Source organism: Mercenaria mercenaria, chromosome 17 (assembly GCF_021730395.1).
Source record: "Mercenaria mercenaria strain notata chromosome 17, MADL_Memer_1, whole genome shotgun sequence".
In the NCBI taxonomy this organism is placed as follows: domain Eukaryota; kingdom Metazoa; phylum Mollusca; class Bivalvia; order Venerida; family Veneridae; genus Mercenaria; species Mercenaria mercenaria.
This window is the reverse complement of record NC_069377.1, coordinates 35,708,555-35,730,531: the sequence shown is the minus strand read 5'-3', so window position 1 is coordinate 35,730,531 and position 21,977 is coordinate 35,708,555. Positions and strand designations below refer to the sequence as shown.

At 36.1% G+C, this 21,977-nt stretch overlaps 3 protein-coding genes across 3 annotated transcripts in view; 1 reads left to right on the top strand and 2 right to left on the bottom strand.

Annotated features, from left to right (window-relative positions):
• Window positions 1–21,977, bottom strand: part of LOC123537368 (branched-chain-amino-acid aminotransferase-like) — a 363,414-nt gene that overhangs the window by 227,062 nt on the left and 114,375 nt on the right. The gene's annotated exons all lie outside the window — the stretch shown is intronic.
• LOC128549979 (nuclear pore membrane glycoprotein 210-like) lies at window positions 44–10,809 on the top strand. Its single transcript, XM_053527786.1, has 5 exons — window positions 44–83; window positions 5,314–5,416; window positions 7,102–7,252; window positions 8,112–8,241; window positions 10,646–10,809. The coding sequence occupies exons 1-5, from the start codon at window positions 44–46 to the stop codon at window positions 10,807–10,809; spliced, it is 588 nt and encodes a 195-aa protein (XP_053383761.1).
• On the bottom strand, window positions 13,603–16,356 carry LOC123535981 (uncharacterized). Its single transcript, XM_045318751.2, has one exon. It carries the CDS (start codon window positions 16,202–16,204, stop codon window positions 14,489–14,491), a length of 1,716 nt encoding a protein of 571 aa, XP_045174686.2. The 5' UTR covers window positions 16,205–16,356; the 3' UTR covers window positions 13,603–14,488.

The following is a 21,977-nucleotide window of genomic DNA, read 5'->3' as shown; positions in this document are numbered from 1 at the left end:
TGCTGATATTGCTCCCCTTATGTATTTACTTTACTTTAGAGCGATGGTTCAAGCTTTATTAGAAGGAAACTGGACAAGGCTCTGTAAGAGAAATGTTTTGTACCAACTCTGAAATTTAGCTGTGGTCGGGTTATGATGTTGGGACTAGTAGACATTGAAAGCGTAAGGATACATTGACATTTTGGGAAATAGTGCGATTTGCTAGTTTGTATTAGGATGTTGGTGCTCCATGCCATCGAGCTAGTCTTGCAGGCAACACATTTTCTAGTTATTGAGAATCTTTTCTGCAAAGTTACTTGAATATCCAGTATTCATTCATACATACACATTATACAATGAATGTGACAAAAAAGATGTAAAATCCTTGACGGAAGTGTAGAACTGGCCTTTAAGATCATCTTAATATGATGAATGTTTCTGCCAAGTTACGTGAATATCCGTACATGTATGAAAATATTACACAGTGGACAAAAATGACCTTTAATCTTTGGCCTTCTCTTGGTCTGACCTTGCTCTATAAGGCACGTCTTATTGCTATAATGAAAATATGCGTGCAGTTATCAGAAAATCCATCCCTGCATAAATAAGGGTAGAGCGACCAGAAACATGACCTTGTATCTTTAACCTTTGTATACGATCTTGACCTTCGAGCTAGGGGTCTGGATCTTGCTAGCGACATGTCGTCTTTTTACCTTTGCGACGTTATTTCGAAGCCGACAATGCATAACAAAGTTATAGGCCGGATACATTTTTGTGTACAAACACATAGGCACGTAAAGACATGGGTACGACTTTTTCCATCAAACCCCATTTTTAATGGCAGAAGTTCCACCATATGTCTTTGGTGAATAAGAATAAAAGGACGATGCGGGTGCTTGCTCAAACCTCACTTTGCAACTTCTGTTTAGAAAGAATACAATATGGCATAAATCGAGACCAGATAGGGACTAAAATGTATTGGACTTAACGTTGGATAAAATATGTAAAAGTAAAGATATCACCTGTCCCTTTGATATTTAATTCTGCTCCACTTATACTAACAACAAAAAGGAACGTAATCATTGCGTAAAGTTATCAAAGCAGGTAACCGGATATTTGTTCGGCGCTGGATGCTATGTTCGACGCAGGATCGGTACATTGATTTTGGACAATAAACACAAATATTCGGTAAAATCACCTCACTTGCTTTATCATGTAATAAACGAAGTTTCCACAGCCGATTTAAAGGGAAAAACGGAGAAGTTAAATGTTGATCTTTATGCTTATTTCGGCAATTATAAAGTTTTTAGCCATATTTCTTTGGAAGTAATGCAAAACAAAGAGATTCTGTATCGAAACGTTTTATCAATTTTCCCCCTGTCATCCTTCCAAACTATGTCAAAATCGCTGTTTTAGTGGAGATTTTGAAGTTTGAAATACACCATATATACGAAAACAGGTGATATTTGGCGCAGGATGAAAATTGTTGGATGATGTTCGGGAACAGGATATTGTAAACTTCATCACAGACAGCGCCATGATCGTTTTTGACGCTGTCAAGCAAATGTTTGATATGTAATGGGCGTTGGTGTGTGTATTAAACGTGTTGTTGTATAAATCTGTTTATAACGATTTTATCCAGCAGAGATAGGGCGTATGTATCCAACTAGCTATTTTAGACAAGGTAATTCAGTCCCTAGGGAAAGATAGGGACATCTATCCCCAGCATGTGATCAGATCTAGACAGAAGAATGAGTTGAAGTACGGAGGGACAACACCAAATAAGTTATGTCTCGTTTTCTCTCTTCAAAATGGGTGTTAAATAACAAGTTACTTCTTGATGAAATATCTTAATTTATACTTTATTTCTCAAAGATAACAGTATTACATGATCTGGGTAATATACACATGTATACAGTGAAACCTCTTCAGTTAATCAGAACGATTCTTGCATACCAGACGGGGATTTCTTGTGATTTCACCGGTGCTGGAAAACTGCATCTTACACCATGACTCTCGTGCTGTAAATGACGTATTACGAACTAAATATATGTAGACAATTTATATAGTGATTTATACTTTATTTCATAAAATGAAAAAAAAATCAAATATTTTTATACTTCCTCTTTTTTCCTTATAGTATATTTCTCGATTAAAAAAAAACGTTATTTTATCATAAATACATAACGTTACGCTGCAAGTGATGAAACAAAACCGGTACTAAACATTGTTATTTGTCTTTGAAACGTCATAACGTCTTTCCTGTTTAGGGACGTTTCCTGCGCTTTGTTTAAACACACCCTATAACGTGATAGCGCGACACCACCAGATAACATGACACCAGATCGGATAACGCGACACTCTGCGGTGTTTGTTGTCGATTAGAAGTAAGTATTTTCAATTTTCTCTTTACACAATGTGAATCAATGAAAAGCAGACTCTTATCAGGTTTCGAGGATAGAAAGAGGCAACTAAAGGAATGTTTTCTGAATTAAAAAGACCACCAAATAATCATACAGATGGCTAATCCACGGCCAGATTTTCATTGTTTTGGATATTGAACCGAGGATTTTTTCTCATTTCTGAAGCAACAAGCTTGGCATTACCCTCAATAGAAAGCCAAACATTCTCTCTCTTTTTCTGCCAAATATCCCGGCGAAATCCCCATTACTTTCGAAAATACGAGGTGTTAAAGTCGGATGGGTAGACCAAAAATGTTCTGTCTGACACCACATAATTCTCAGGGAAGGTTCTTACTGACACCAACTTTTGAAGATTAGATATTCTGTCTGACACCAGCATTTGGTCATACTTTTTTTGCCTTTATTTCGCTCGGTTTGCAGAATTTATCGAATTTACGCATGTTTTCGGTTTTAACGGGTAATTTAATTCATTTTTCTGATAAGGGTTTAGGTTATAGTGTAGAAATTCACCGTAATTCGGTCGAAAATGTGCTTTCGTGGTGTTGTTGAAAGTAGTATACATAAAAAATACTTAATATTTTTTTTATTTTTGGCACTTTTGCGTGTAAAATGTGGGCTTATTTCATTCGCAGAATGTATTTTCAGTAAAATAAGACGCGTTTCAGGTTAAATATCGCGTGTATATGGCAAATGATGAGAGAAAACGAAAGATGGGTCGTTTACTGCGCGACGCCGTCAACAACGCGATTCGAGCAAGGGTCAGTGGCTTCAATCTGGCGGCGTTCCACCACAAATCTGTCTACACCACTTTTTCTACCAATCCGGCTTTAAGACCTCGTATTTTCGAAAGTAATGGAGATTTCGCCGGGATATTTGGCAGACAAAGAGAGAGAATGTTTGGCTTTCTATTGAGGGTAATGCCAAGCTTGTTGCTTAAGAAATGAGAAAACATCCTCGGTTCAATATCCAAAACAATGAAAATCTGGCCGTGGATTAGCCATCTGTATGATTATTTGGTGGTCTTTTTAATTCAGAAAACATTCCTTTAGTTGCCTCTTTCTATCCTCGAAACCTGGTAAGAGTCTGCTTTTCATTGATTCACATTGTGTAAAGAAAAAATTGAAAATACCTACTTCTAATCGACAACAAACTCCGCAGAGTGTCGCGTTATCCGATCTGGTGTCATGTTATCTGGTGGTGTCGCGCTATTACGTTATAGGGCGTGTTAAATACGCTGCTATAAGGAAATAGTTCTTAAGGATGTAGGAGCGAATTTTTTCTAACGTAAAGAATTTTTTCATACTCTGTGAGCTTGAAGAACAGTAGTTTCCAAGACAAACAAGAGAAGAAAAAACATAGGTCACCGAACTCGTTTTCATTTTATAGGGCATTTTCTTCACCCACTGCTTAAGCATTTCTGAAATTTTGTAGAATTAGAAAAATGGTGATACTTTATGAAACATATAATACCCCACTTAATGTTATAGGGATTTCAGGTGTTACAGGTTAATATGAATACAAGGTGATGCCAGTATTATATAAGCATAAATGTCACTAACAATTCTCTTTCATTTTCACATATTGACATAATTACCCCACCCACTTTATTGTCAATGGAAAAAAACGTATTTAGATCTACAAAACGATTTCTGACGTTTAGATTTTCAAAATATTTTGCAGCTTTAATGACCCAGAAAAATGCTTCAAAATGGAAAGAAAAAAAGTTGGGGTCACCGTGCATCTAAGAGATTTATTAAAAAAGAACTGTTAAAAATTGGTGAATTTTGATATTTTTTGTTCTTTTTGTTTTAATATATATCTATTCTAGATAATATAATGTGCTATCTTGAAAACTTTTGTTTCAATTATAGCTCATTATTATATGTATCAGTCAGTAAAATTTCAAAACCATACCTAATCTACTTTAATAGATATTTGACATTACCTACCCCTACCCCTTTGTAAATCTTACGTCAATTTTAGGCAAATACCAGCCAAAAATAAGGGTGGAAAAAATTTTTTCACAAAAAGTAGAATTTATTTGCTTAAATGGTACATTATTAGCCATATTTTAATTATCTATCATTAATTTTTGGCAAAACTTTTGTTAGAAAGCACTTTTCGGGGAAACATTTTTCAAAATGGCGGATATCCTGAAAAAAACGCTCGTACATCCTTAAAAGAAAGTCGTTCGTTTAATTTTATTTTTACTATTATTTCTGTCACTGGCTGTAAGTGCAGACGGGGCGAGCCTCGTTACCGCCGTAAACAGTTACCCTTGAGTCGGATATTCCCATCTGCACCTACAACCAGTTAAAGAATCTTATAATCTACAACCCTGTAAATGGTTATACCCTCAAGCAATTTATGTTTCTATATGTGCTTAACCCTTTTTCTCAAATACAGTCAAACCTCGTTCGCTCGAATTTGACGGGACCGGCGAATCGGTAGTTCTAGCCACCAATTAATATACACATATATAGAGATTTTGACCGGACCTTACGATGAGTTCGAGCAAATGGTGGTATTTGAATTATCCGAGTATGAGCAAACGAAGTCGGCTGTATATGCTTTCAAGTACATTGTTTTCTTTAACCGTAGCATAAAACATTTACAAAATATTGCTCAAAAATAGATATAATCATTGGTATCACTCATCATAAGCAGATATTATTATAAAAATCGCTCATCATGATCAGACTGCATTGATGTGAAGGCTGATTATGATCTACACCGGCCGAAAGACAGAATCAATTGTGTTCAGCATGATAAGGGTGGACAGTGTATGTCTGTTTCATATTTATTTAAGTTAACCAATTTCATGATGAGAAATTTACTTAGAAGATAGTTTTCATTGAGATGCTATTTCCACAGGCTGTCTTTAGGTTGGTCTTGTTATTTCTTGTCTCAGGTAAAGTGTTTTCTAGCTTGCAAGGCTTAGAGTTCGAGTGGAGTCTTCACTCGGACACTACAGGTGGTCATGATGACATTGTTGATGCCAATTCTATTCTCAGGTATTCATGAACTCGGTATTTTTGATGAGATTTTAAAATAATGTCGACATGTTAAACATTTCATATACATGTATGTACCTGTAGTCAAAAATTATATTTTTCATTTAAAAGCTTTCTTTTAAATAAAAAATGTTTGGAATTGTTATGAGCCAGTGAAAGACTATAAACTACAGTGCATTCGCGATGCTACGAATCACAATTTAACGAAATACAGGTATATTATGAAAAGGTGGTGTGGTCATGGCTGCTTTCCTTCTTATTTCTATGTAACAAAGTCGCTGTTTTACGAAAATGCAATTTTATGAAAAATGCGCTCCTACGAATGTGTTGTTATGCCTTTTAAGCCTGTTTTCAACCAGTTTTAGACGCGATTTTACGAATGCCTGTATTGTCTAAGTTTTCACATCTTCCATAAAGACTTGAAAACGCTTTGGAGTGGAAAGCGTCACTATCATTTAGCTCGGTGTAAACAGTATTAAAGTGTAAAAACTTGGTAATTAAATTTGAAATGCATCTGCTGAACACTATTACACAAGTTAAGTGGTTAATTTTTTCTCCTATAAATATCAGATCAGATGGCATACCAGTCACACTTGCTTCGTATACACAATCACTGCATAAAGAAAAGAAAAAACTGAGTCCTGATCTTCTGTATTATGCCGTTTTATTATACCAAACAATTCAGTAAAGGGTAGCTGAAGGTATCGGAATATGTAATTGCGATTTTTTTTCTCGTGCAACAATGTACCCTGTATATGTTTTATGTACAGTGAATAAAAAGTGAAGGGAAAAAAACAATCTGTTTTACATTCTAGATACCATCTTGAAGTCAGAACTCAGATTCAAACAAGATTTGTAGTAAACCCAGATGTATCTATAAAATTGGTGTACACGAAAATCACATGTTTGAATATCACGGGTTACGATGTGTAGACATTAAGGTGTTGTATAGCGAAATTTCCTATGCTACGCTCAAATGAAAATGCAATATTACGAAAAAATGGCCGGTCCCTTGTCTTTTCGTAGGATCGCGATTGTACTGTATTTCACAGATATATCTATATCAGATATGTCTTTTTTTGGGAAAAAAAACGTTTTAGCTTAAAACTGCTGTTTTGTTGTTTTCAAGGGGTGATTTAACAGGTCAGTAAATTGTAGATTTTCTTCCCCACATGCTATTAACACACCTTTATACATATGGGTGTTCCATGGCGAAACATAAACGTATTTAAACCCAATAACAGGTAGGACATGATGACAGTATGATAACACAATGCTGAAATTTGGCTAATTTTGTTTGCTTATTATGAAGTTGATGGACAATATGTTCATTTTCTAGCTTTTTACAAGTTTTATGCTAGAATAGCATTATTGCATGTTCATTTCATGTTATAACATCTGCTGGGCAATGGCACCTGCCAGTTCCTCATGATTTAGCAGATATTATAACACGTAAAACATGCATTATCCCTACAATGTTACTGCATTAAATATGAATGCTGTAACAGAATAAAACTAGGAAGACTGAGCATTAAATTTATTTTTACTTCAGGATTGCTAAAATTAACTTGAAAATGTTACTTTGTGAATACGTCTTCGTCTTCTTATTATTATTATTACTATAGCAACTATTTCTTGTATTCTTCCCTCTCTCAAAATGTTTAACAAAGTTACATTTTTTCTAGGATTTTAAAGTTCAGTGAATCACATTACACCACTCCACCCCACATTGAGAAGATAGAAGAGCGGGGACGTCAAGGGGACATCATTCTCGTGGAAGGAGTCAGGACAGGAAGTGCCTATGTCTGGGCAACACTCAGAGACACATCTTATGCAGTAAATATTTATGACCAGAATGTATTTGTCGAGATGCTAGTTCTAAGTAACTTCCTGACAAACGTTGAAAAGAGCTTTTGATTTTAAGTGCTGTTAAGTATTTGCTTGGCACTGATTGATTCATGGATTGATAGTTTTGGATTAACACAGATTTTCAACCATATTCAGTTTAGTGATAACGGCCTGTGAATTTAACAGTATTCTCAGATTCTATACCAGTAATAATTAGTTTTCTGCAAGTAAATAACGACTTCCCAACATAAATTAGAGTTGGAAAACAAATTAGGTGTCGTCAGATCATCAAGAGTCTCTGTGTCTGAGAGGTTAAAATGGCTGATTTACTTGCACCTCGTCATTGTGGGTTAAAAACTGGCTTGAGGTTTATAACTCTTCATACGAGAAAGCCATCCAGTTGGCTTGCGAAAGTCTGATGGTGCTATCCAGGTGTCTGTCCTTGATTAGGCAATGCCTGGAGAGGCACTTGGCGTCTTCCTCCTCAAGAAAATACTTGAAAAGTCACCATATGAACCTAGTAGTACCTGTGTGATGCTAAACATAAAAGGAAGAGATTAGCGGAACTTTTGCGTCACCTGGGAATCAAACGGGCACCCTCTCTATTCATATTTTTGTGCTCTACCTAATAAGCTTCCTGGGCAGGCTGTCGTAAATATGATACAAAGGAAATATTCTTACAGGTTTCAAAGTTCAGTAAGTATTAAAAAGTAATACACTTTTATAAACGTAGTTTTAACTTTTAATGAGAGTTAAGAAACTATAATTTTTCTTTCATTTAAACTTTTTAGGTTGATACAGTGTATTTATTTGCATAATGCTTGGTATCTGTCTTGTAATATTTTAGAAAGTGGATCACAGCAGTGTAAGGTTAATGGTGATTGTAAACTTAATGATCAGCCCTCCTGAAACATATATACTCAAATACGCTGCAGTCAAGTACAAAGTGGAACAGATCAGGCAGAATTCTGTAGTTGGTAAATCTATTGTGACTTAAACTTGATACAAAGTAGAACAGATCAGATAGAATTCTGTAGTTGGTAAGTATATTGTAACTGAAACTTGATACAAAGTGGAACAGATCAGATAGAATTCTGTAGTTGGTAAGTATATTGTACTGAAACTTGATACAAAGTGGAACAGATCAGGCAGAATTCTGTAGTTGGTAAGTATATTATAACTGAAACTTGATACAAAGTGGAACAGATCAGGCAGAATTCTGTAGTTGGTAGGTATATTGTACTGAAACTTGATACAAAGTGGAACAGATCAGGCAGAATTCTGTAGTTGGTAAGTATATTATAACTGAAACTTGATACAAAGTGGAACAGATCAGGTAGAATTCTGTAGTTGGTAAGTATATTGTAACTGAAACTTGATACAAAGTGGAACAGATCAGATAGAATTCTGTAGTTGGTATGTATATTGTACTGAAACTTGATACAAAGTGGAACAGATCCGGCAGAATTCTGTAGTTGGTAAGAATATTGTACTGAAGCTTGATACAAAGTGGAACAGATCAGGCAGAATTCTGTAGTTGGTAGGTATATTATAACTGAAACTTGATACAAAGTGGAACAGATCAGGCAGAATTCTGTAGTTGGTAAGTATATTGTAACTGAATCTTGATACAGATCAGGCAGAATTCTGTAGTTGGTAAGTATATTGTAACTGAAACTTGATACAAAGTGGAACAGATCAGGTAGAATTCTGTAGTTGGTAAGTATATTGTACTGAAACTTGATACAAAGTGGAACAGATCAGGCAGAATTCTGTAGTTAGTAAGTCTATTGTAACTGAAACTTGATACAAAGTGGAACAGATCAGATAGAATTCTGTAGTTGGTAAGTATATTGTAACTGAAACTTGATACAAAGTGGAACAGATCAGGTAGAATTCTCTAGTTGGTAAGTATATTGTACTAAAATTCAAATGCTCTGCCCTCTGCAAGAGTATATACTGAAATATGCTTCAGTCAAATACAAATTGGAGAAGATCAGGCAGAATTCTGTAGTTGGTAAGTATCACCAATTGTCAAAGGTTTGAGCATTCCATTTTGTGTCCACTCTGTATTTCTTAAATCCCTTTAAGGATTATCATGAAACTTTGGTCAAATGATCACCTTATCAAGAAGACGTGCAGAACTCCTGAATCAACCATGTCGGCTCAAGGTCTGGGTCACAACTCAAGATCAAAGGTTTGAGCCTTCCATTTCCTGTTTGCTCTGTATCTCCTAAACCCCTTGAAGGATCATCATGAAACTAGGGTCAAATTATCACCTCATCTAGATGATATGCAGAACTTGAGTCAGCCATGCCGGCTTAAGGTCAAGTTCACAAGTCAAGGTCAAAGGTTTGAACCTTCAATTTTGTGTCCGCTCTGTATTTCTTAAATCCCTTGAAGGATTTTCATAAAACTTTGGTCAAATGATCAACTCATCAAGACGATGTGCAGAATTCATGAGTCAGCCATGTTGGCTCAAAGTCAAGGTCACAACTCGGGGATCAGATATTTTGAGCCTTCCATTTTATATCCGCTCTGTATCTCCTAAACCACTTGAAGGAATTTCAAGAATCTTGGGTCAAATTATCACCTCGTCAAGACGATATGCAGAACTTAAGGGTCAGCCATGTCGTTTTAGGGTCAAGGGCACAAGTTCAGGTCAAAGGTTTGAGCTTTCAATTTTGTGTCTGCTCTGTATCTCCTAAACCCCTTGAAGGACTTTCATGAAACTTAGGTCAGTTGATCGCCTCATCCAGACGATGTGCAGAACGCACGAGTCAGCCATTTTGGCTTAAGGTCAAGGTCACAACTCGGGGTCAAAAATTTGAGCCTTTCATTTTGTGTCCGCTCTGTATCTCATAACCACTTGAAGGATTTTCATAAAACTTGGGTCAATTGATCACCTCATCAGGATGATGTGCTGAACTCATCAGTCAGACATGTTGGCTCTAGGTCAAGGTCACAACTCAAGGTCAAATGTTTGAGCTTTCCATTTTATGTCTGCTTGACCCATTGAAGGATTTTAATATAACTTGACTGTAATATTCCCCTTATCAAGACAATGTGCAGAATTCAAAATCCACCCCTGCCAGCTTAAGGTCAATGTCAAAAATTGAAGTTTTAATGATTCAACCCAATACCATCAACCCTTTCACTGTCCATTTTGATTCTGAATTATGGCTAGCAATTCTTAAAACTTCCCCTTTCAACTTTACATAAATGTAACCCATAATGGATGCAAATGTTTCTATACGCTTCCCTGTTCACAAAGCAATGTTGAATAATGCAAAAACAATGTTGAACAAGTAATTGCACAAAAAAATTGTTGACCCACTAACACTGAAAATTTAATTTCATGTTATTGCTTATGCTTTTCAGCGATACAGATGCCCTCTTCACAGTATTCTCTGGAGGTTGTAGATGGAACCATCGGAACCTTGGACGCTGCTACATCTGTAGCTACAGTTTTAGAACTCGGAGAAACTGAAGTCAAACTGATAGATAAAAGTATCCTTTTTGATATAGCAATGTATGTATGCTAGTAGAAATGTAATGCCAATACATAGGAAAGTTTACTAAAGATATGGAAAACACACTTTTTAGAGAATCAACCAGAGTGTGCTCTTGTCATTAGCTGAAAGGAGAGTTTTTTCACAAAACAAACTTGTAGAGAAGTGTATCCTTTTTGATATACCAAAGGTTCTACCAAGGTGCCCGCCCATGATGAAATAATGCACGGAGGGGCACCTGGGGGTCTTCCTCCACCATCAAAGCTGGAAGTCGCCATATGACCTTTCATTTGTCAGTGCGACAAACCCAACAAAATAAAATTAATAAATTCTAAACTTTTAAAAATAAAAATTACTTTAGATTATCATCCAGGAGTAAATGTAACTTTTAAAAGTTCAATCACCATCACAACATTGGCAAACTGCAGCTGAGGCCCTGCTTACAGTTTGGAATTTTTAGATATGAATTGGGAAATGTTGGTGATAAATTTTCTCAGGCCCCCAACATCAATAATGCGGAACATATAGTTTGTATGTGTGAGCTTTTATTCATGTATGTATGCTTTTGTGTTTCAATTGTGGTTAAAGGTCTTAAACCTTCTTTGTACCTCAAGAATGTTTTTGGTATGGACTGGTTGGAGAAGGGTGAACATTCCAGGTATATCATTCTGTCTGTCCGTTTATCACACATTCCGAATCTATGTCGTGCATATCTCAGAAAATAGATAAGTTAATGCCCTGGGGAAAGTGTGACATTTTTTGTGGTGAAATTTGTCAAAATCCACAGAATTTCAGGTTGAAAATTTACTGCTGGAAATAGAACAATGTGTGCGTCAAAGTATGAGGAAAATATCTAGAAATATTAGAAAATTAAAGAAAACAATTTCAGAACTGTTAGATGCATGAGTGTGTTATTCTATATAGCAGGTAACATAGACAGCCATCTTTTAATTTGCATTGATATAAGATGGACAGGATTAAGATTGACAAATGATGTTCACTCAACAATTTCACTCTACAAATAGATTGTTTCCCTTGTGTAAAGAGGGCTTAGGGTAAATCTCTACATAAATAGTTGACCTAGGGTCATGAAACATTATAGTAATGTTATTCAGCGTGTCCAGTCTTAAAGTTTTTTGCTCACCTGAATACAACATGCCCATGTTGAGCTTTGAAGGTCTTTAGGTTTTTGTCTTTAGTCCATCCGTCCATAATTTTGTTGAAAAATATCTTCTAAACCACTATTGTCAGTTTAATCAAAACTTCAGTTTCCTTCAATCAAGGTCATCTGTGCTGAATTCTGGATGTCATGGTAACTGACAATAAAATATTCTTATCAGAAACCACTGGTCTGGTTTTGAAATAATTTCACAGAAGTATTTCTTTGGTGACCTACTACCAAATTTGTTCAAATCATTCTGTTTTGTTCAAAGACATGGTCCCAAGTGTATTACCACAGAAAAGTTAGAAAATCTGCTCCTCTCAAACCACTTGCCTGATTTTAAAATAGTTTGACAATAATGTTCCTTAAGTGACCCTCTACAACATTCCTTTAAAGGTGTTCGCTACAGTTTCTGTATATGAGATGGGCGAAATATTTACCAGTAACAACATTTCATCAAACTTTACATATTGAAGGACAGTCTTCTAAATATGCAAAAATATGCAATCAAAGTCATAGGTCACCAGTATTGAAAAAGAGATAGCTGCCCTTGAAAACGGCATTTTTTGGGGAAAATGTCTTTGAATGCATACCTTTGTATCTTTGTTTCTTAGATGATTGTCCTTCAGTACCTTGAGTTTGAAGAAATTCTGTTATTGATAAATATTTTGCCCATCCCTAATACAGAAACTGTAGCAAACGCCTTTAACTACAAGTTTAATTAGAAAATATAAAGATAATTGATAATTCTGTAGCAGTCTCCCATGGTGACACTTTACTAAACTCCTTTAAATCAATCTGTTTCATTAAAAAGCATGGCCACCAAGGGCCTGGCTAATTTGTCCTATATGACAATTTGGAAAACTTTGAAAATCTTTTCTGAAATGGCTGGTTTGCTTTTAGAATAATTTGACAGCACTGTTCCTTGTTATCTCGACTTTTCGAAGAAAAAGTAGAGCTATTGGACTCGGCTTGGTGTCGGTGTCAGCGTTGGTTAAAGTTTTTGATAAAGTCAAATATCTCTGTTACTATCAAAGCTTTTGACTTGAAACTTAAAATACATATTTATATCAAAGTCTTCACCAGGAGAAACAATCTCCATAACTCTGATTTGAATTTTGACAGAATTATGCCCCTTTTTAACATAGAATTTTTTGTTAAAATTATTGATAAAGTCAAATATCAGTGATACTATTAAAGCTTCTGACTTGAAACTCAGAATAGTTATTTGCAATCAAAGTCTACACCAGGAGACACAATTCCCATAACTCTGATTTGAATTTTGACAGTGTTAAGTGTCTCTTTTTATCTTGGATTTTTTTACTGGCAAGGCTCTAATTCAGAGTCAAGAGCTGAGAAAAGTCGAGCGCGCTGTCTTACAGACAGCTCTTGTTTTCTTTGTAGAGGTTATGGTATCAACCAAAATTTATTTAAGCTTTACTGGGATTGATTTCTTTCATATGACTCGGTTTTGTGGCTGACTTGTGATAAATTACTAGGCCACCAATGTTATAGCTGGTGTTCAGCATATTGAAGATTTATGAGCATATGTTCTTTTCCCCACCAGTGAAACTGGCAGTAGCCTTTTGCATGTATAACCTATACTGTACCTACACAAATGTAGATGAATGGAAAACAATGTAAAACAACACATTTAATGAGATAAAAAGTTATTTATTTCTGATAAATATTGATATATCATATTCATGGGATATATGAAAATGAAAGTTTACATTAAAATTATGCAGTACAGATGTAGAAAAATAATTCTTTTGACAGTATCATAAACTTTATTCTATATTCTATTTTACTGCTGCAGTCAAATGATTGGCAGTTGTTCCAAATGACCATACAAAACCAACAAAATGCGCCATGAGAAAACTAACATAATGGCTTTGCGACAAGCATGGATCCAGACCATCCCCGCAGTCTGGTCAGGATTCATGCTGTTCGCTAACAGTTTCTCTAATTGCAATAGGCTTTGAAAGCGAACAGCATGGATCCTGACCAGACTGCGCAAACCCACTATGTTGGTTTTCTCATGGCGCAGCTCTTATATTTCTTGACAGGACATATTATGGTCGATATTTCTTTGAAACTGGGGTTTTGTTTAGCTTATTGTCACAGAAACTTTAAAAAAATAAAAGTCAACAATACGATGCAATGGACTATTAAATGAATATTTTGCATATACTTTGTTTACTAAAGTAGATCTTGTTAAATGGTCTTTTGCAAACTTATTAACGAAATACAGTGTCAGTGATGTGATAAAAACAGAATACAGATTCTGAAATATAGTTTACCTGTATGAAATTGACATTTCAAATGAGAAAACATTTCTTTTTCATTGTTTATAGGACTGTTTCAGTACAATATTAAATTATTTAAAAGTATTTATTAATAATTTAAACAACTGTTGTTATTTATGACAAAGGTAGACACTTTATCTCAGTTTTGTTATTTTAACAAAGCAAGTAAAGGTTATTTACAGATTAAAGTATTAGAAAAAGTTGATTTTCATACTTAGGAACTGCAGTAGATATTTACATTTTATTTCAAATTGTAACTCTTTAGATGATTACTATCGCAGCCTATATAGCCTTCATCATGATGATGACTGTAGCATATAGACTTTGGGTATGATAGACCATCAGTCATTTTTTTACCTTGCTTCAAGTCTCCTGATATATGATGAATGGTGTTTCTCCTGTAGCAACACACCAGCAATGATCCATCATCTAACAGCAACATTCCCTGCGGTTGTCTAAGTTTCTCGTGTTTGTATACAGCTGATACATCACCTTGTAATGTTATACAGACTGTACAGTTGCTACCCCAGTCACTGATATAGATATGTCTGGAATCCTCACTTACCACAATATATCGTGGGTATTTAAATATGTCATTATTCAAGGAGATTGTGTTCTGGACATTACCTTGTGTATCCAGTACCAGTACACTGTTAGGGTTCTGGCAAACAACATAGAGATGATCTTGATGATAAGATATACCATAGCAATTACATTTAACTGGAATCTTGTGGACAGTTGTCAGATTACTAGCTGCTTTCATTATGATAACCTCACTGTTGTCTGGCAGTGAAACAGCAATCTGGTCCCCAGGCATTGTGGCAATGTCACATGGTTCTGTGTCAAGTTTTTTCTCTTCTGTCACAGTTTTACTTTGTATGTCTACAACTTTAAGCTTGCTGTTACAGCTATCAGCCAGCACCAGTTTGTTAGAGGACAAGACAGCACATCCTGTGATACTGCAGTAATACCGACCAGTATCTGACTTTGTTCTTACATTTATATCTTCTTTTTTGATGAGCTTGTCAACTTTCTTTCTTGGCATGCCTAGGGTGTCAGATAAGTTGAGGTTACCGAGAATGTTTGGTTTGGACAGCACATCTTCTACGTTTTTGTTACGTTCAAAGTTGTATTGCATGTTTGTCTTTTCTAAAGTTTCTTCAGCCTTCTCTATTTCATCTGATTTTAGTTTGGACTGAGCTTTTTTCATGTTGATGTAAAGTTTCCCATTCTGTTTTGATTGATTGTTAGAACTTAAACATGACAGATATTTGTTCATATCAGCAGAAACATTTGTACATGTTTGAAGTGCTTTCTCGATGATTTGTTTATCATCAGATTTCTTTCTGTCAGCCTCTTTCTCAAGTTGTTTTTGCAGTTGGTCTAAACGATCATTTATTTCTTTTCGGAATTTGACAATTTCTTTGGTGAGGTTATCATAGCAGACATCAATCTCCATATCCCTGGCTGTTGCCTTTTTCATTACGGAATTTATTTTTTTCATCCTTTGATTTATCAGCCATATTGTCCCCTTGTATTCTTCACTGTCCCCTATGCCTGCACAAGTATCAGGAATATAGTCAATCTTACATGTCCTGTGGTCAATGGTCATGCAAACATGGCATCCAAGTTCCTTGTGTTCTCGACAAAAGAACTGAATAACTTTATCAGCATGTCTGGTGCATTTTTCAGGGCATGCTTGAGAGGTTGTTGAAGGACTCTTTTGTTCACCCATGTTATCTATGTTCAGCAGTTGATGGTGATTTAAAGCCTTGGTTTTTTGGTGAAATTTAAGGCAGTTTTTGCAGAGATACTCTTTGCAGTCTACACAGTTACCATGAGCATCTTCATGTTGACCATCACTCAAACAGGGATCACACTCCTGGTTTAAATCCTCTGCTGGACCTTTTGACACTGAAGATTGAAAGTCTGGAAGATTTTCTCCTGACACTGCCATTTTTGTAATCAGTTAAAGAAATTTCCTTAATCCTTTTGCATGAATCTTTTGTACCTTTATGTTGAAAGGTTGGTATGTTTTAGTTTTTATATCATGTATGAAATATTTGCACCACAAAATCCAGCAGTGTCAGAGAATCATTATCACTGCAATCACGGGTCTGATTTATCAGTGTTATCAGGTTCATGTCCTTTGTATTTATGTGTGTCAAAATACAGGACACCGTTGTGTGTGTCACATCATGATAAAATGCATTTAGGAAGGTTTTAGGTTGATTTTTTTATAAATTATCCAAAGCTTTAAATGGTATGTTAAAGGCAGACAGAGTATCTCTCCAAATAGAGAGTTTGCATATGGACATGGTTAGAAAAGCAGTATGTTCAATAATGCACATGAATTTATATAATCAGAACAATAAAGGGAGGTAATCAAAAGCAGTGAATTCAGTAATACTTTCTTTTTTTGTGAATGAAATGTTCAAACCTTTGTCAGTAAGAAATGAATTATTGAAAATAAAATTAAACAAAAGATTGGGTTTTTCTATTACTCTAAGAACAAATATAGCAGTCATATAATAAACAAAGTCATTATGGCTCTTTAAACACTTTTGCTGTAGTAAGATTATGTGATTGTCATTTTACTGTTATTCGTTATCATCTCCCATTGTTAACATTTTTAACATCTTCTTCCGTGAATCTGATGTTTAAAATTACTTCAGACTTGCTATGTAGCATCCTAGTGTGACTAATTTGAAAAAAAATCCATCACCTGATCAGTTGTACCTCTCCCGCTGTTACATGACGAAATACTGTTGAGAAACGGTGTTAAACACCCCCCCCCCCCCCGCCCCTAAAAAAGAAATTGTACCTCTGCTGAGACTATTGAATTGTACTCTTCATTGATCATGTGGTGTAAAAGTACAGTCCACTGACTTTGGCTACTCACATTTAGACATTTCATTAATAGTGTGACTTCTTTTCATGAACAACTTTGATTGATCTTCATCAAACTTTGTCTGAAGCATCATTGTAATGGTTGTGCTTGGCCTCTTTTAGTGACCTCCTTGTTTAAACTATACTTTGTTTTATTTATTTTGTTGAGTTAACGTCGCACCGACAATTATAGGTCATATGGCGACTTTCCAGCTTTGATGGTAGAGGAAGACCCCAGGTGCTCCTCCGTTCATTATTTCATCACGAGCGGGCACCTGGGTAGAACCACCGACCTTCCGTAAGCCAGCCGGATGGCTTCCTCACATGAAGAATTCAACGCCCCGAGTGAGGCTCGAAACCCACATCGATGAGGGGCAAGTGATTTGAAGTCAGCGACCTTAACCATTCGGCCACAGAGACCCCTGTTTAAACTATACAAAGATATTGCTATTCATGATGATATGGTAAAATTCAAGAAAACAGCAGCACGAATTATACTAAATAAAAATTTTGACACACCTTCAGAAACTCTTTTTAAACAGCTAGCTGGATGAAATTCAAGGATCGAGTTGAATTCAAAAAAACCATTCTTATATATAAATCAATAAACACTGACTCAGCTCCAACACATATGCAAGCAAAATTTACTAAAAGTTCAAGTAAACATAAATCTCAGCTCTTCAAAGAACAGCGAATAATACCTACCCAAACCAAATCTAGAAGTCAAAAATCACTTAATTATTCAGGACCTAAACTATGGAACACAATACCATTCGCAATCAGACACACAGATACATTAAAGCAGTTCAAAAATCTTTACATAAAATGGAAGTTCCCTGGTGGTTTGAAATTCTTTCCTTGCTCTTCATGGCAAGTTTAACTTTCTTAACTGTTTTTCACTCTTTTATTTTCTTCTTTTATTTTTGTCGAGCATTTTGTTTTTTCTGTACACATTATGCATGTAAATATCTGGAGAGGCTCACATGTAAGACTGGGTTACCCAAATGTGTAGCCTCTGTAAATAAATTATTATTATTATTATTATTGTTATTACTATTATGTCTCCCACCACACAGTGGTGTGGGAGACATATAGATTTACTCCAATCTGTGTGTGTGTGTGTGTCTGTGTGTCTGTCTGTCTATCACAAAGCTTGTCCGCACTCTAAGTCCAACATTTCTCACCCGATCTTCACCAAACTTGAACAAAATGTGTCTGACCATAAGAGCTTGGCCAAATTCGATAACAAGCCAAATGAGCCCAGGCACTTCGGAATTATGGCCCTTGAATAACAGAAAAATCCTCAGAGCGCATGCGCTTTCGTGAACCCAAACCGTACCCTATACTACTTTTATTAGTAGTGTAAGGTACGTTTTGGTTGCAAGAAAGCGCATGCACAAGTAGTATAGGGTACATTTTGGGTCCAAGAAAGCGCAGACTGACTTAATATTTAGATGATTAGGCAGTTGTGGGAGACGTGCGCTTTGCTCAAAAGCATCTCTAGTTATTATTATTATTATTATTATTATTATTCAGTATGTTTAGACGTATATTCAAGGTGAAGTAGTCAAGGTCAGGTCAGCAACTTAAGGCACAGTGGCCTTCTTGTTTCAAAATGTATTTTCTTTTATATAAGTCATTTCTAAAACAATATGTGTATTACTTTAATGTTTCTAGGTACAAAATACACTTTATTATTAAAGGTGTTGACCTTAACCTTGCATTAAGATATCAAGACATCAGATGTACTAGGACAACCCTCGGCTGTTCTTCATGTTGTCAGTCCTAGTTACCTTGGTAAGTGTGTCATAAGGGGTTCCTGTGTGCAAAGGAAAATGCAGGAAAGAAAAAGAAACACTCGGTCATGCATTTTTAGGAATATTTTGAAATTTGGATAATGTTTTAGGTATTTCTGGTAGGGCTTATGGAGTAGACGACCCCAATTGTTTTGGGGTCACTCCATCAAAGGTCACGGTCACAGGGGCCTGAATATGGAAAACCATTTCAGCTCAATAACTTGAAAACCACATGATCCAAAATGTTGATACTTTATAGGGTGATTTATCATGTAGAGTAGATGACCCCTATTGATTTTGGGGTCACTCTAATAAAGGTCAAGGTCACAGGGGCCTGAACATGCAAAACAATTTCTGATCAATGTCTTGAGAGCCACTTGAGCCAGAATGTTGAAACTTCTTAAGATGATTGGTCATGCACAGTAGATGATCCCTGGTGATTTTGGGGTCACTAATAAAGGTCAAGGTCACAGGGGCCTGAACATGGAAAACCTTTCCGGGTCAGTAACTTGAAAACCAACTGACAACAATATTGAAACTTCACAGGATGATTGATCATGCAGAGTAGATGACCCCTAATGAATTTGGGTCACTCAAATATCAAGGTCACAGGGGACTGAACATGATTTTGGGGTCACTCTATTAAAGGTTAAGGTCACAGGGGCCCCATGTGGTTCTGGGACAATCTGTGTATGAAAAGAATTGGAACCACTGCCTTACCCTTGCATGATCGTAAGAGGCGAATAATAGGGTCTTAACACTTGGTTTGCTGTAACTCTGTGAATCCAGTAGGTATGCAAATTTTTATTCCATATCTCATGTTTTTATTTCGATGTAAATGAGATGTGAAACCAAAATTTGTAGTCCTGTTTGGCGCCATATTACTAATACTGTGTTGGTGCGCCATAAAACCCAAATATAAATAAATATAAATATAAATAGGTCACAGGGACCTTACCATGCCAAACCATTTCCGGTCAATAACTTGAGAACCACTTGACCCAGAATGATAAAACTTCATAGGATGCTTGGACATGCAGAGTAGATGATCCCTATTTACTGGGGTCACTCTATTAAAGGTCAAGGTCACAGGGACTTGAATCTGGAAAACGTCTGGTCAGTAACTTGATAACCACTTGACCCAGAATGTTGAAACTTCATTATATGATTGGACACACAGAGTAGATGATCCCTAGTGATTCTGGGGTCACACTATTGAAGGTCAAGGTCACAGGAGCCTGAACCTGGAAAACTATTTCCGGTCAGTAACTTGAGAACCACTTGACCCAGAATGTTGAAACTTCATTTTATTATATAATTGGACACATAGAGTAGATGAGCCCTAGTGATTTTGGGGTCACTCTATTGAAGGTCAATGTCACAGGGGCCTGGACATGGAAAAACCATTCCTGGTCAGTAACTTGAGAACCAACTGACCCAGAACGTTGAAACTTCACAGGATGATTGACCATGCAAAGTAGATGACCCCTAATGATTTTGGGGTCACTTTCTCAATGGTCAATGTCACAAGGACCTGAACATGCAAACCCATTTCCGATCAATAACTTAAGAACAACTTGACCAAGAATGATGAAACTTCATAGGATGATTGGACATGCAGAGTAGATGACACCTTTTGAATTCGGGTCACTCTATTAAAGGTCAAGGTCACAGGAGCCTGAATCTGGAAAACTATTTCCGGTTTAGTAACTTAAGAACCATTTGACCCAGAATGTTGAAAATGCATAGGATGATTGGACATGCAGAGTAGATGACCCCTATTGAATTTAGGTAACTTTATTAAAGGTCAAGGTCACAGGGGCCTGAATCTGGAAAACTATTTCCGGTCAGTAACTTGAGAACCACTTGACCCAGAATGTTGAAACTTCATAATATGATTGGACACGCATAGTAGATGATCCCTGTTGATTTTGGGGTCGCTCTATAAAAGGTCAAGTTCACAAGGACATGAACATGCAAAACCATTTCCAGTCAATAACTTGAGAACTATTTGATATAGAACCTTTAAATTGTATAGGGTGATAGGACCTACAGAGTAGATGACCTTTATAGTTTTTAGGATCACTCCAACAAAGGTCAAGGTCACAGGGGGCTGAACATAGAAAACTCTTTTCAGTCAATAACTTGAGAACTACTTAACCCAGAGTGTTGAAACTTAATAGGATGGTTGGACATGCAGAGTAGTAGACCCCTACTGATTTTGGGGTCACTCAAAGATCACGGTCACAGGGGATTGAACATGGAAAACTATTCCCAATTCATAACTTGAGAAACACTAGGCCCAGAATGTTTTTTAAACTTAGTGGGATGATTGGACATGCCAAGTAGATGATCCATATTGCAGCCAACCATTAGTGTCTCTTTGACTTTTGCTCCTGTCCCCTAATGACTTCTTGCCTGTATGACTATGCATTGGGGGGAACATGTGCTTTTCTACAAAAGCATCTTCTAGTTTAGTATTAATTAGATGAACTAAATGCCAAATGAGGCTTTCTTTTAGATCTTACTTTTAGCCTGTAGCTGTAAATACTTCAATACCACTTATACTAGTATATCAGGATTTATCAATTATTTCAACAAGACATACAGCAACAGACATTGCAGGTATCATTTTGACTAGGGGTCCCCATTTGAACTGAATAATCTACATGTAGCATTTATTTGTCTTGCTGTACATATTTTGCATGACACTGTTTAAAGTACACCAACTATCAGTTTGTTACTGTTCGTAACCAGATAGTTATCTTGATGATTTGTATCAAATAGATATTATCAGTGATAACTGATAATTTAATTTTGCATCAAGCAAAGTACTTTGAACAGTTAGGTGTATTGATTAAACATGAAACCAGACTGAGATTTCGCTGTTTAAAATGACTTGCTGACATGTATTTGTATGAAATGATCAAATGATCTTAAAATACTATTCCCCCAGTATGATATCCATCCATCTATGTATGCCTGCCTGTGTGTATTTTTATTTGTGACGTAACTCACACAGTACAGAATATTTTCTACATTTTT

What these genes read in the sequence shown, in the direction of transcription:
- LOC128549979 (XM_053527786.1), top strand. Translation starts at nt 44, where the DNA reads ATGGTTCAAGCTTTATTAGAAGGAAACTGGACAAGGCTCT. An exon ending in AGGAAACTGGACAAGGCTCT is followed by an intron (nt 84 to 5,313) that starts GTAAGAGAAATG and finishes TTCTTGTCTCAG; the next exon opens with GTAAAGTGTTTTCTAGCTTG. An exon ending in GATGCCAATTCTATTCTCAG is followed by an intron (nt 5,417 to 7,101) that starts GTATTCATGAAC and finishes CATTTTTTCTAG; the next exon opens with GATTTTAAAGTTCAGTGAAT.
- LOC123535981 (XM_045318751.2), bottom strand. Translation starts at nt 16,204, where the DNA reads ATGGCAGTGTCAGGAGAAAATCTTCCAGACTTTCAATCTTCAGTGTCA.